At 42.5% G+C, this 14825-nt stretch overlaps 1 protein-coding gene across 3 annotated transcripts in view; it reads left to right on the top strand.

Moving 5' to 3' along the window:
• SLC6A8 (solute carrier family 6 member 8) overlaps positions 1-14038 on the top strand; it is an 88692-nt gene extending 74654 nt beyond the window's left edge. For all 3 annotated transcript variants that reach the window (XM_056540248.1, XM_056540247.1, XM_056540246.1), the window contains exons 9-13: positions 225-362; positions 1130-1232; positions 4287-4387; positions 8352-8522; positions 8668-14038. In XM_056540248.1, coding sequence (XP_056396223.1) covers positions 225-362; positions 1130-1232; positions 4287-4387; positions 8352-8522; positions 8668-8805 — 651 coding nt within the window. In that variant the 3' untranslated portion in view covers positions 8806-14038. The remainder of the gene's footprint in view (positions 1-224; positions 363-1129; positions 1233-4286; positions 4388-8351; positions 8523-8667) is intronic.
• The last annotated feature ends 787 nt before the right edge of the window (positions 14039-14825 follow it).

Here is a 14825-nt window from a genome sequence, read left to right as displayed (position 1 = left end):
CAGGAGCCAGCGTTATTCCTTCGGGTGGCGTAGAAGATAAACCACGCCCTGGCATCACGAACATAACGGGTTAATGTCATCTGCCCCTAGGGTAATTCCATCTTCCCTCATCACACCCTCACCACGATTATGTAGTCATGTGACATCTCCTAAACCTATATAGTGGTGGAGTATTCCAAGAACTAGGATATTGTGTATATAATTACACCTTTATATTATTACAGTTTGTAGGTGTGGAAGGATTCATCACCGCCATCTTGGACTTGCTTCCGGCCCGCTATTATTTCCGCTACCAACGAGAGGTAGCTGTGGCCATTTGCTGCGTGGTCATGTTCTTTATAGACCTCTCCATGCTCACGGAGGTATGATATATAAATATCACCTATATATCTATATATTATTCTACATTAGCGGTCTCAAACTGTGGCCCTCCGGATGTTGCAAAACTTCAACTCCCAGCATGCCCGGACAGCCAACGGCTGTCCGGGCATGCTGGGAGTTGAAGTTTTGCAACATCTGGAGGGCCACAGTTTGAGACCACTGTTATATACTGTATTGTGCTTTTTTGCCGTCCATATCTACTTTTAGATTTTTCTTTAAAATGTTTTCTGTTCTAAAAAAAAATAAAAAATAAAAAACAGCATTGTGTTGAGGTCAGTATGAATACTGCAAAACATCAGTGCCGGGAAAAGAGAACAGGTTTCTTATCCAATGTTTTGAAAGTCATCAAGTATTAGCGTAGGATCGGGAAACTAAATGTAGTATTTAGAACAATAACCCTTTTGGTTGCTATGATCTGACTTTGGCTCGAGCATGTTTTATTATTTGCATTACTTACATATAAACAGGGTGTACCATGGAAGGCTGAAAATATCAACACGAGTCAGCCTAAGGCCAAGGTGGGAGGGCCATAATACCGCCATACTCCAGCATTTGTAACAACTACACCTATATACAGGTCTACTGACTCCAATTTGCAGCACCATAGGGTTCTAAGGTGAAGGGATGGCAACGTTTCTAGAAGAAATCGGCCATGGTTTTCTGATCTTATTCCAGCTTCAGACAAATAGGTAGAGAACTAAATGGTTATATATGACCTAACAATCCACATATGTGTTTGTTTTCCCAGGGTGGGATGTATGTTTTCCAACTGTTTGACTATTACTCTGCTAGCGGAATGACCCTCCTGTGGCAGACCTTTTGGCAATGTGTTGTCGTTGCCTGGGTTTATGGTAAGTCAGTGGGCAACCTGCAAAATTGATGTATCAATTCCTCTTGCATAATTTAAAGATCAGAGACATAGTTTGAAGAACCTGGTCCATGTATGTGGTTGTAGAGCACCGGGGTTTAGGTGATACAACAACCTATTATGGCCATTGGGCAGAGTCAAAACTTGAAGCTTCTGGTCCATGTATATGGTTGTAGAGCACCGGGGTTTAGGTGATACAACAACCTATTATGGTCATTGGGCAGTCAAAGCTTGAAGCTCCTGGTCCATGTATGTGGTTGTAGAACACCGCGGCTTAGGTGATCCAAAACCTATTATGGCCATTGGGCAGAGACAAAGCTTGAAGCTCCTGGTCCATGTATGTGGTTGTAAAGCACCATTGCTCAGGTGATACTACAACCTATTATGTTCATTGGGCAGAGTCAAAACTTGAAGCTCCTGGTCCATGTATGTGGTTGTAGAGCACCGAGGCTTAGGTGATACTACCAACTATAATAGTCAATAGGCAAAGACAAAGCTTGAAGCTCATGGTCCATGTATGTGGTTGTAGAACACCGCGGCTTAGGTGATCCAAAACCTATTATGGCCATTGGGCAGAGACAAAGCTTGAAGCTCCTGGTCCATGTATGTGGTTGTAGATCACCGGGGCTTAGGTGATACTACCAACTATAATAGTCAATTGGCAAAGGCAAAGCTTGAAGCTCCTGGTCCTTGTATGTGGTTGTAGAATACCGCGGCTTAGGTGATCCAAAACCTATTATGGCCATTGGCCAGAGGCAAAGCTTGAAGCTCCTGGTCCATGTATGTGGTTGTAGAGCACCGAGGCTTAGGTGATACTACCAACTATAATAGTCAATTGGCAAAGGCAAAGCTTGAAGCTCCTGGTCCATGTATGTGGTTGTAAAGCACCGGTGCTCAGGTGATACTACAGCCTATTATGGCAATTGGGCAGAGAAAAAGCTTAAAGCTCTTGGTCCATGTATGTGATTGTTGAACATCGCAGCTTAGGTGATGCAAAACCTTTTATGGCCATTGGGCAGAGACCAAGCTTGAAGCTCCTGGTCCATGTACATATGTGGTTGTAGAACACTTGAGCTTAGGTGATACTACCAACTATAGTAGTCAATAGGCAAAGACAAAGCTTGAAGCTCCTGACCTATGTATGTGGTTGTAGAGAACTAGAACTCTAGGTGATACTACAACCTATTATGGCCATTGGGCAGAGACAAAGCTTGAAGCTCCTGGTCCATGTATGTGGTTGTCTCTGCACAATGACCATGATAGGTTGTAGTATCACCTGAGCCGTGGTGCTCTACAAAATTTGAAGCTCCTGGTCTATGTATGCAGCTGTGCAATACTAGAGCTCAGGTCATGTGCACCCTAGTTTGTTAAAACTTCAACTTAGACGCGTTTCTTAAGATATGGAGGTGCGAATGTTGATGGCAGGAGTATGTACTGAAGTGAAATCAATACGTATTCTGCTTCAACTCAATTTTATTTAATAAACTTGTGGTAAAAAAAAAATGTGTAAAAATCTAAAATTGTCTCTTCTGCTGTTGACGACTTCCGACACCTCCTCTTGGTGTAGGCCTACTTTATTCTTTCCCATAGAGAAGTAATGGCCCTTATTTTCATTCTTAGGGACTCCTGAAACAAAATTCACCCTTATAGTGTCCATAGTATGGCCGCTAGTCCCAGCCAGACTGCAGATCTGATGATCCGAACTGACAGCTTTCAGCCAGGGCCATCAGATATATGGACACAAAAGAGGGGTAGTGTTTTTGGGTCGAATTCTGGTTGGTTCATCGGAAGCTTCAAGTTTTGCCTCTGTTTGCAGTAGAAGTGCTGAAGGGCATGCAGCAGATGTTAGTTTCCCAACTCTCTTCTATATAGGCTCTGCGTTTCAAATAGACTAAAAGACCAATTCTATTTACAGTCAATCCTACCCAGAATGCTCCAGTCTTTTCAGATGCAGGAGCTGGAGCATGAACGGCTGTTGGCTGCCATCCAGAGCATGCGCTCTACACCAAATCTCTGTCTTAATATAGATCTGTCCTTGGGATTTGCTGAGCTACAGAGATGCCGCAGAGCATCTCCCAAACTGCCTTCATAATGCCAGACTGGTCACACTTGCTGCAGTTCATCTGCCGTACAGAGAAAGGGCTGAACTATGTGACTGGCAGTTTTACATCTTACTTGTATAACTTATAGAATTATAGATTAAAGCGACTCTTTAGTAACATAAAAATAAGGCTCAAAGGAAAAAGCACTAGAAATGCTAAAATTCCTAATATATTGTCCATTGCAATTTGGTTGCAGTAAGAGTAGAAGGTTGTTGTTTTAATACATTTATGGCATGCATAGTTGTTAAAGGGGTAATCCACTGGAAAACATTGTTTTTTTCTTTTTTTTTAAATCAACTGGTGCCAGAAAGTTAAACAGATTTGTAAATTACTTCTATTTAAAAATCTTAATCCTTCCAGTACTTATCAGCTGCTCTATGCTACACAGGAAGTTCTGTTTTTTTTTTTTTTTCCATTTCCTTTCTGCCTGACCACAGTGTCCATTTTAGGAACTGTCCAGAGTACAAGCAAATCCCCATAGCAAACCTATCTTGCTCTGGACAGTTCATAAAATGGACAGAGGTGCCAGCAGAGCGCACTGAAGTCAGACAGAAAGGAAATTCAAAAAGAAAAGAACTTCCTGTGGAGCATACAGCAGCTGATAAGTACTGGAAGGATTAAGATTTTTTAATAGAAGTAATTTACAAATCTGTTTAACTTTCTGGCACCAGTACAAGTTGATTTAAAACAAATGTTTTCCAGTAGAGTAATGAATGTATACCATTTATAGCCATATATGAATAAACTTAGTCTCTACCATCAAAACCATCACCATCATGACCAGCACGATTACAAACAACATCATAACCACCACCACCAAGATTACCGCTGTCTCGTCCTCTCGACTGCTGATTTAAATAGAGGATATATAAATAGTTAAAAAAAAAAATTCATACCTGTCAATAATGACAATTCCATTTATTTTATTTCATCAGGTGCTGATAGATTCATGGATGATATTGCCCGTATGATTGGATATCGTCCTTTCCCTTGGATGAAATGGTGCTGGTCTTTCATCACACCCTTCGTCTGCATGGTAAGATAACGTCGATAAATATGGGCTTAGCACCCTTAGGCTGGGTTCACACTGTGGAATTTCTGGGCAGAATTTCTGCCGGAGATCGAGCCTGCTGCGCTAGGACTAAGCACACTGTATTGCTGCCCCCATAGACTGCAATGCATTTCTGGGTTGATGTTTTGGGAGATCTGCTCAGAAATGCATTGCCATCTATGGGGGCGGCAATGTAGTCTGCTCGGTCCTAGTGCTGTTGGCTCGATCTCTGGCAGAAATTCTGCCCAGAAATTCCACAGTGTGAACTAGGGATCGACCGATTATCGGTATGGCCGATATTATCGGCCGATAATCACGATTTTGGGCATTACCTTGCCGATAAGCCGATAATGCCCCGCCCCCCGCACTGCCCCCACCACACCGCGACCGCCACCCCCCCGACCCGCCGCACCGCACCCCCGACCCACCGCACCGCGTCGCACCCCCCACCGTGATGCTGGGCGGTATAGCGGTATGGATTTTTGTCCATACCGCTATACCGGTCGGGCCCCTCCCCCACCCTCCGAGTCAATAAAAAAATTAAACTTACCCGTAATGGGGGTGGTCCGGGCCATCCATCCTTCCTTCCTGTAGTGTCCGGGGGCGTTCCGGGTGAAGAGTGAACCGGTCCGGGCTGTCCTTCTTCTCCAGCGGTCATCTTCTCCACGCCGCTACGCCATGACGTCAGGTGCGTCGCTGCGCACGGGCGTCACTGCGCAGCGGCGTCTATGCAGTGTACTAGGCCGGAGCCTGCCCAGAGTGGAGAAGATGACCGCCGGAGAAGGACAGCCCGGACCGGTTCACTCTTCACCCGGAACGCCCCCGGACACTACAGGAAGGAAGCATGGATGGCCCGGACCACCCTGACAGGTAGGGGGAGAGAAGCGGGTGGTGGCGGCGGCCTATGGCCCCGCAAAAGCCACTGCAGATCATTGATTTAAAGCGCCCGCTTTAAATCAATGATCTGCAGCGGTGTCGCAGGGGGTTAAATAGCCGATAACTTATACCGGAATATCGGTATAAGTTATCGGCTATCGGCCCTAATCTGCACCGATTATCGGTATCGGCCCTAAAAAAACGATATCGGTCGATCCCTAGTGTGAACCTAGCCTTAGGGTCTATTCACACGGCAGAATTTCGTCTCAAATTAAAGCCCATAGACTTCTATGGGATTCTGCACTCCCATTCACACTTCTGAATTTCCGCAAGCGGAAATTCAGAAGTGTGAATGGGAGTGCGGAATCCCATAGAAGTCTATGGGCTTTAGTTTGAGATGCAATTCCGCAAGCGGAAATTCTGCCCTGTGAATAGACCCTTACATGTAATGGACCTCCATATATTCATGGATTACACTGTAAATTCATGCCCTGTATAACTACCCAGATATACCATCATTTCTATTTATTGTCACCAAACAATGTTCTTTGTGCACTGAGACATACAGCATAGGCCTGTTTTTTTTTTAACTTATTCATGAGGAACCCTTATAGTACCTCCAAAAGGTTATTCTCAGAGTTTCCCCAAGTTAAAAATGGATAAGAGGGTAATGCCCTCTTGATGTTGGCTCCTTCTTAGCAATAGTTCCCTATTTCCTACTGTAATATTAGACAAGTGCAATTCCTTACCTTACAAATTGATTTTTCATAGTTTTCGTACATTCAAATCCATCCGAAAGTCTGAATAAACCAAAGTCATATATTGAGATAAAACAGATAAGCCGAATGGACAGTATTAATAAAAGGAATGAAATGAACATCCGAATGATGCAGAAGACTAAAATTTCAAAATTGACGAAATGATGATAAACTGTCTAACAATAAATACATTCGAATATTTTTGCTTCATTTCTGCCAAGCTTAAAGCGTGCCTGTCCGATCCCATAAAAAAAAACTGTTATGTTTCTCAGTACCTCATCCTGATCATGTACATGTAATTTGCATGTATCTATCACCCATATTTCACTAAAAATAGCATATTAACAGTGCTCACTGTCTTTTCCATCTTGTCAAAGGGAGGGGGTGTGTCCATCTCTTGCCTGCACTGTGATGACTCCTCCCCCTCCCTCACTCTGCCTACAGCTTTTGCAAAACTACAACTCCCAGCATACCAGACATCCTTTGACTGTCCAGGCATGCTTGGAGTTGTAGTTTTGCAACAGCTGGAGGCACAATTTTGGCAAAACGCTGTGTTGCTGCAGGCTGTGTTCCTACTGTAGCCTTGTCAATCAGCCATTTCATGTCCATGATCATTGGACACACTCATGCTGCTGTGGGACTCATCAGTGTCCCAGGAGGTATGGGGACCCCTAGTGGTGGGATTTTCAAAGGCAGTTTTCTTAAATAAAATGTTTTTTTTTTTTTTTTTTTTTTTTTGAAGAAGTGTATTAGAAAAACTATTGTTTTGCCAAGATGTACAACATATAAAAATAAGTTTTTGTATCTGACAGTGCCCATTTAACAACATTTTTTACAGAGCATGAATAACATAGTAACATAGTTCATAAGGTTGAAAAAAGACCAGAGTCCATCAAGTTCAACCTATAACCCTAATGAGTCCCTACTGAGAGTCCCTACGGAAAGTTCAGAATACCAAATGAGGTTGAAAAACAAAACATCAGAACAAAAAAATGCTAAACTAAACAAACAGAAATAAATGTTTCCTTCGTGCACATGTCTAAAAAATATGATCAATGTATCATAGATAACATAACCTGTTCTTCTGCCATTAAACTTTATAAGTGCATGTTCCATAGTTTGCACCTACAAGTACAGTGGTCCCTCAACATACGATGGTAATCCGTTCCAAATGGACCATCGTTTGTTGAAACCATCGTATGTTGAGGGATCTGAGCAATGTAAAGTATAGGACAGTGGTCTACAACCTGCGGACCTACAGATGTTGCAAAACTACAACACCCAGCATGCCCGGACAGCCGTTGGCTGTCCGGGCATGCTGGGTGTTGTAGTTTTGCAACATCTCGAGGTCCGCAGGTTGTAGACCACTGTTAAAGTTGTACTCACCTGTCCCCGCCGCTCCGGACCGTCACCGCTGCCCGGGATGTCGCCGTCCATCGCTGTCGCCGCGTCCCCGAGGTGTCCCCGACGCTCCGGCAAGGCCTCTGCTTCCCCGGCAACCGCGCTCTCCGTCGCCGTCATCACGCGCACCGCTCCTATTGGATGACGGGACGGCTTGCGCAGGGACGTGATGACGACGATGGAGAGCGCTGACGATGCAGGGGATCCCGAAGAGGACGCGCCGGAGCCCCGAGGACAGGTAAGTGACCATCACCGGAGCTCACGGGGCACCGTAAACGGCTATCTGGTGGCAGCTGAAGCAGTCTGCCGGATAGCCTTTTATGCGATGGCCCCGACATACAAAAGCATTGTATGTTGATGCTGCCTTCAACATGCGATGGCCTCTGAGAGGCCATCACATGTTGAAATTATCGTATGTCGGGGCCATCGTAGGTCGAGGGGTCACTGTAATCTTAAAACCCCCTTGAAGATAAAGTTCATAGTTCATTTAGTGAAGGACCCCTAAAATATTTTTACTTAACTAACACTGGGTCTTGACCTGGTTATACCTTTTATATGGTCAGTCTGTGGCTGTTGGGGTATTTCACAACAGCTGGAGAGCCGCAGGTTGGAGATCACAGATCTGTGATAGAGCTGGAGACAGCTGCTTTACACCACTCACTAAGATCCTATAAAACAAAGAAGCCTATCATAACCCCCAGCTGTCTGAGAACAGGCCTAGCAACTTCCAGGAAAGTTGGTATAAAACATGAACTTGTGACTTTTCCTCATTGACCTAGATATTGTGAAGGCTGCTGGAACAATACAAAAAGTTGACTCTCTCTCAAAGTTATAAACCTGTTAGTCTGTTTTAGGTTATCTTGAAGAACCTATGTCCAGATCTTGTAATCACTGACCCACTTTGTACTACACAGGCCATATTTATCTTCAACCTAGTGAACTACAAGCCCCTGACGTACAATAAGACCTACATATACCCATGGTGGGGGGAAGCAATCGGCTGGTGCTTTGCTATGTCATCAATGCTCTGTGTGCCTGTGACCTTCCTCTACAAAATCACACGTGCCAAGGGGACACTGAAAGAAGTAAGTGCACTCAAATGCCAATTGTATAATTGTATTGCCTGAAATTATCTCACTGTTAGTCATTAAAGTTGTGATAACCTTCCAGTACAATAGTCAAAGTCCCATCAATGTATCTATTGACCTTGTTGTTGATATTCGTTGACAGCGTTGGCGTCGTCTGACCGAACCCGTCTGGGGAGCTCATCATCTAGAGTACATGTCACCTGATCCAGATGTCAAGAGCTTGACCAGCTTGAGCCCTGTGTCGGATAACAAGGTCATCATCTTCGAGAGTGTTATGTGAAGTGAGCGTCTACCACCTTTACTCCTGTCCTAATCTTCATTTTTCCATTGATGACCCGCAACGTCCCGCAAAATAGACAGTAGAGTCCAACTCCCAATGCAAACCTTCCCACCTAATGCTGAATCGTCAAGACGCGAAAAGATTGGCCCAAAAGTATTGGTGGTCGTGGAGGAAATGTGAAGAATTTGTCTTCTACGTCCTAGATGTGATCTGTTTCGAAAACATCTGGAAATTTACGCTATGAACTTCTGTTAATATAATCCCTCCATGGAATACCGGCAAAGTTTTGGCTACAAAGCATAAGGTGACTCAAAAGTGAACAGGTTGCTGTGATCTTCCTATCCAACATTATTATGGTTGTTTCGATATCATCCGAGTGACTACCATTACTGACCAGGAGGCTACTAGCCTGCTAGCTCTCTAGCCACATTCTAACTACTCTGTCTAATGGTAGAGGTTATGGAGAATCTCACCAACCTGGACTAATATCTCCTTTACCAATTTGCTCTAAATTGCCGACTAAAGAAAGTAGAAGGCTTTGAAGAATCCTAACAAAATATTTATGCCAAAAGCAGAATACATATAACAGACATCATTGAGTAATGCCAGATTCACAATTTAGGGGGTCTTGCCAAATGCTTTTGGGATATCAAAATAAATCCCGTCTTCCTTTACTACCAGGAACACTCATCCCGAAATATCCTGTAAAACAAATAACATAAGCACCCATAATGCACTGTGGCGTGGCACTTGCCAATGTAAATAATACTGGTGTTTGGAGGGATTGCTATGACCGCTTGATGCCAGCAATGAGCACGAAGTTAGATGGCGAGCTGACGGGATTAACCCTTTGAGACCTCCGCATTACACCCCGTGCATGCACCCTCTGAAGGAAAGGTGGCCAGGTCAATTCACTTGCATCACTTGCAGACCACGGCAAAAGCTGTATTTTGCACTTTTTTTTAAAATTTTTAATCAGTATATTTGTGAAGGCATGTTGCGTGTACAGGTGAACCCCCTGAGGACGCCACCGGTATTAGCAAACACGTAAAAACACAAAATCGCTGCTCAATATAGTATCCGTCCCTGCTGAGAAGGGAGACCTCTGCTGCTATAGGCACTGCTGTGACCCACGTCCATTTTGTGCCTCTAGAAACAGTGAAACCTATGCATCAACCAATGCAATCATCATGAAGCTTTAGAATATAATTTAATATAGGGAGTGTTGAAGCAATGTGGGCCAACAAAAAAAAAAACTGCGTCGAAGACCAGACGGGTCTGAACGGGAACATAGACAGAAAACTTAATACATCCCATTAACACAAACCCACATTTCTTCTCTACATATCCCATTGTGAACATAGATGTAAGCTAAATCCGTCCATTATTCTCCTGGCAGTCCGTGGGTGGGAAAAAGGGAAGAGTAACGCTAATATGCATTAAAAATAGGTGGTTCCGGGGCAATTTGGGGTCCTCGAAAGGTTGTCATACATTTTCGATAACTCTGGGCCAAACGTTAGTTCAGCCAATGATTATCTCGCCCAACTACCCTATACACATGAATTTTTATGTGTTTTTTTTATGGGGAGGGGTAAGCCACTGCCAGATAGCTCTAGCTCCTGCTTACTCCTACAAGAAGAAAAGGGACGGGTGACAAAGATCCAACACACCCGACCCTTGGAGAGTTGGAAGGTCGTCATACACCTTAGACCTGTATTTCGCAACCAGTTTGCCTCCAGCTGTTGCAAAACTACAATTCCCAGCATGCCAGGACAGCCAACGGCTGTCCTGGCATGCTGGGAGTTGTAGTTTTGCAACAGCTGGAGGCACACTGGTTGCGAAACACTGCCTTAGACAGTCGACAACCTGCCAATGGCGGGGAGTTCGGACAAATTTAGTATTAGGTGTATGGACACATTTAGGCAGAGGCATACCTTGAGGCTCCTGGGCCCTAGTTCAAGATCTGGAAAGGGGCCCCCGCTGACCATGTGCCATATGTGATTACGTGGCAGAGGGGGTAACTTTGCACCCTCTATTGTGAGATCGAAAGCAAGCTTAGTAAGCCTACAGCAGAGTATTGTTACCCTATGGTATAATGCATCATGGGAAATCTCTCAAGTCTACAAATAGTCACATAAATACTTGAATTCTACAATTTAATCTGATATTTACAGATAAAAAATAATAATAATAAATATATTTTATAAATATATATATATATATATATATATATATATATATATATATACAAAACCTACTCCTAAATAAAAAATAAACGGACTGGAATGATATGTGCTTCCCATCCCAGCATCCTTAGCAGCAGAATTAGTTGTGCTCAAGAGCTTTTTTAAAAAGAAAAAAAAATATTTAAAAAAATAAATAAATAAATAAAAAAAGAAAAGAAAAAAATGCAAAAGTCTAATTTTGTTATACGGTAAATATTTTTGTGCCGCAAAAGGTGATTTTTATTTTTTTCTTGGGGTGATAAAACAAGTATAGAGATAACGTTTTTATGAAGAAAAGTATGAAAAAAAAATTTGCTATATTTTGTGACTTTGTGAAAAGGGAGAACAAATACGGATCAGTTCATATGGATTCATGGCGGGGATTTTGAGAATGTAAAGGGAAATATTGTGCGGCGATGAAGTCATCCCTGTCACAATTAAAGTTAGGGTTATTTTTACAGGCAATTTAATGGGCCTCAGTTGTTGCCCCTAGCAACCAATCAAAGCTCAGGTTTAAATCTTTGTAGAAATGAAAGCTGCGCTGTGATTGGTTGATGAGGGGCTGTTTATCCGTCCATTTTGATGAATGAGGGTCCTTATACCTTACCGTGCCAACATTGTCATTTTATCAGGCCTCCTTGGGCCTTTATATGTTCATGGACTAGATTTTTCAATAGAGCTTTATGTTGCCCCTAGCAACCAAGAAAATGACAGCTATTTAAACTGGAATCTGATTGGTTGCTATGGACAACGGCTCCAGCCTATGTCTGCACTAGTTTCTATAAACCACGCTAGCCATGGTGTTCAATACAGCCAATCAGGGTCCGGCTTTTATTTTTTGCAAATGAAAGCAAGCCTCTAATTGGCTGCCGTGAGGAACGCTATTTTACCTCAGCACGTGTCGTGTAGAAAACTTTATTAGCAAATTCTAACAAAGTTACGGGGGGGGGGGGGGGGGGAACTACATTCATTATCACAGTATATTACAGAAGGTTTTACCAAAACCATGAAATACCAACGAGAATGTGAATTTATATTGTTTATTTTCTTAGTTATTTAAATCACATATTAATTAGTAATTTATTTTTTCTAAGTCCAATGACAGTTTTTCAAAAAATTGCAGAGTGGCTTTTTTTTCCCTTTGAAATTTTTATTTTATTTTAGTACTATGAAGTCACGCACCTTTTTTTTAAATGACATTGAAAATAAAATAATGTGAGTTTTTTAGACATGTTTTGAGGTTATTTTTTCTTTTGGGACTTTTTTTTTTGCTATTTTGGGGCCATTATTACAATGTATAGCCACAAAAACAGTTATTTGGGGGTATTTTATTATTTTTGGCCCAGAATTCAAACCAAAATAAGGACATATTTTCAGCACTTAATTTTATGGCCGTAACAATTACGGATTAAAAATGTATGTAAGTGTTAACAAACAGCCTATTTTATTGAATCCAATGGGAAATATATGCCCCTCTTTTGCCCAACTTTTAAACCGTAAAATGGCCGTTTTACAGCCTATATCTGGCAAATAATTGGCGTGGGAACAATGGTTAACGCTGACTAAAGCGACACAAATCCATGTTTAATGTTTGCTAGGTTCTCTCTCTTAAAGGGCTTGTACAGAATTGGTAAAACATAGCTACCTTCTTCCTAAAGCAGCAACATTCCTGTCCACGGGTCATGTCTAGTATTGCGCCTCAGCTCCAATAAATAAGACTGAACTGCAATATCACAGGTGGACAGATGTGGTGCTGTTATTAGATAAAAATTGCCGATGTTTTTCTAATACCATACAACCCCTTTATTTCACAGCCTCAAGCAGATTTACCGATAGGAACCCTTCACATACCCTATAGGGCAGTGGTCCTCAACCCATTCAAGGTCCAGCAACATTCCAGGTTTACTCCATTGTACTAGAACAGGGAAAAAACTAAAATCCTGGACTGTTGGTGGGCTTTAAAGGGGTGCTGCAGCCGAAAGTTTCTGATCGCGCGGGGTGGGGGGGCGGGGGCTTCCAACTGCGGGGACCCCACTCGATCTCCGGAATGGGCCCCGACTCCGAGTGAAGAGCGTGTGCAGTAAACTATGGGAGCTCTGAAGAGACTCGAGTCCAGCACTCGGCAAACATCAGAGCTCCCATAAAAATGAATGGAGCCTGTCCCGGAGTTTGCGGAGGGTCCCAGAGACACTCAAGACAACCGGAACCCCCTCCTCCCCCGCTATAAGCTACTTATCCCCAATCCTGTGGATAGGGGATAAGTTAATTTCGGCTCCAGTACCCCTTTACTGGGATAGGGACTTCTGCCATAGGGGACTCGCTTGACATGCTGTGAATAACTGGACAATTCTCGGTTAACTATTAGTCTAGTTAAATACATAGGGTCTACCATCCCCAAACTCGAAGATTTAAGGCTTTCTTTTTTTTTTTTTTTAGCTGTGCCAACACATTTCAGGGTATTCATAGAACTTTTTCCGTAGACCGTGGGATATTTATAAGTGTTTAGAAGGAATGTGCAAACTAAGTGAGTCTTGAAAACAGTCCTTGCTGACTTTCCTTGGGTAATGATTGCTCTATTGGTTTTGTTGACCTAGTGGTTGGTTAATCTTTTTATTGATCTTTCTTGTGAATATTTTGCTTTTCAGTTAATATTTTCTTTATTACCTGAAGTCCACCGTATTGAAGTTTATGAATAACTGTCAACAAATCCATTCTGTATTATTCTGTCCATATTCTGTAATATTTCAGCTTTAACATTTTATGGTAACTACCTCTCAACGGAGGGTTGGCTGTGAAAGCTAGAGTCACTTCTCAGGGTTCTCCGGAACTGATAGATGAGTCCTATCTAATTTTTAGGGTGATTCATTGACAAGGCTTTTATGAATCTATGAATGTAATTAAAGGGGTTGTACAATGTTAGAAAAAAAATGGCTTCTTCCTGTAACAGAAACAGTGTGGGCTACCAAACAATACCTATGGCAGTGGTCTCAAACTGTGGCTCTCAAGATGGTGCAAAACTTCAACTCCCAGCATGCCCGGACAGCCAACGGCTGTCCGGGCATGCTGGGAGTTGAAGTTTTGCCCCATCCGGTGGGCCATAGTTTAAGACCACGGACTTATGGCCAGGAGTGGTGCTGTCTTTGAGTTGAAGCCACCATTTTTTCCATCCTATATAACCGCTCTAAGGAATTTTGCACTCCTTTCCTAAAATCTAGGTTGGCTCGAGCCAAAGTTCTCCAGTCATCATTGTTCTGGCCATAAACATAGTTTGTAGACCTAAACGGTCTACTTTTGATGTCCAAAAAAGAAGGTGGCTTAGTTGAGACTTTGGCGAAATGGTCAACAATTCCTCTTACCCGTCTTCTCTAGTTGTCGAACAAATGATCTTATACCCAAGGAGCCGTATTTTTATAACGTCGCCCTGTTCTTAAGTCTTTTTTTGCACCTTGTATGATATTATTGTAAATACTACTTATGTTGAATTTGCTTATTTGAAATCCATTTTGTCTGTAATTTTTTTTTTTTTATCTCGAGTTCTACCCTCTACCTATCTTAAGCCCAAGCATTGGACACTTTAATGTCTTTGTACAGTGTTTCATTCACCAGCAACACATGGAACAAGCCGGATAAGAATGGATTTTTAGAAATGAAGCCATTGGATGTCCTTGGAGTCTTCACAACTCATGGACTCTCTCAATGGGAACTGTTTTTTTTTTTTTTTTTTTTTTTTTTTTCATTGCATCCACATCAGTATTGGGAGCTTTTGGGTTTTGAAGACTTTCGGCTTGTTATCAA

Source organism: Hyla sarda, chromosome 9, assembly GCF_029499605.1.
Source record: "Hyla sarda isolate aHylSar1 chromosome 9, aHylSar1.hap1, whole genome shotgun sequence".
NCBI lineage: Eukaryota > Metazoa > Chordata > Amphibia > Anura > Hylidae > Hyla > Hyla sarda.
The sequence above is the reverse complement of the archived record's forward strand: the minus strand, read 5'-3'. Positions and strand labels throughout refer to the sequence as shown.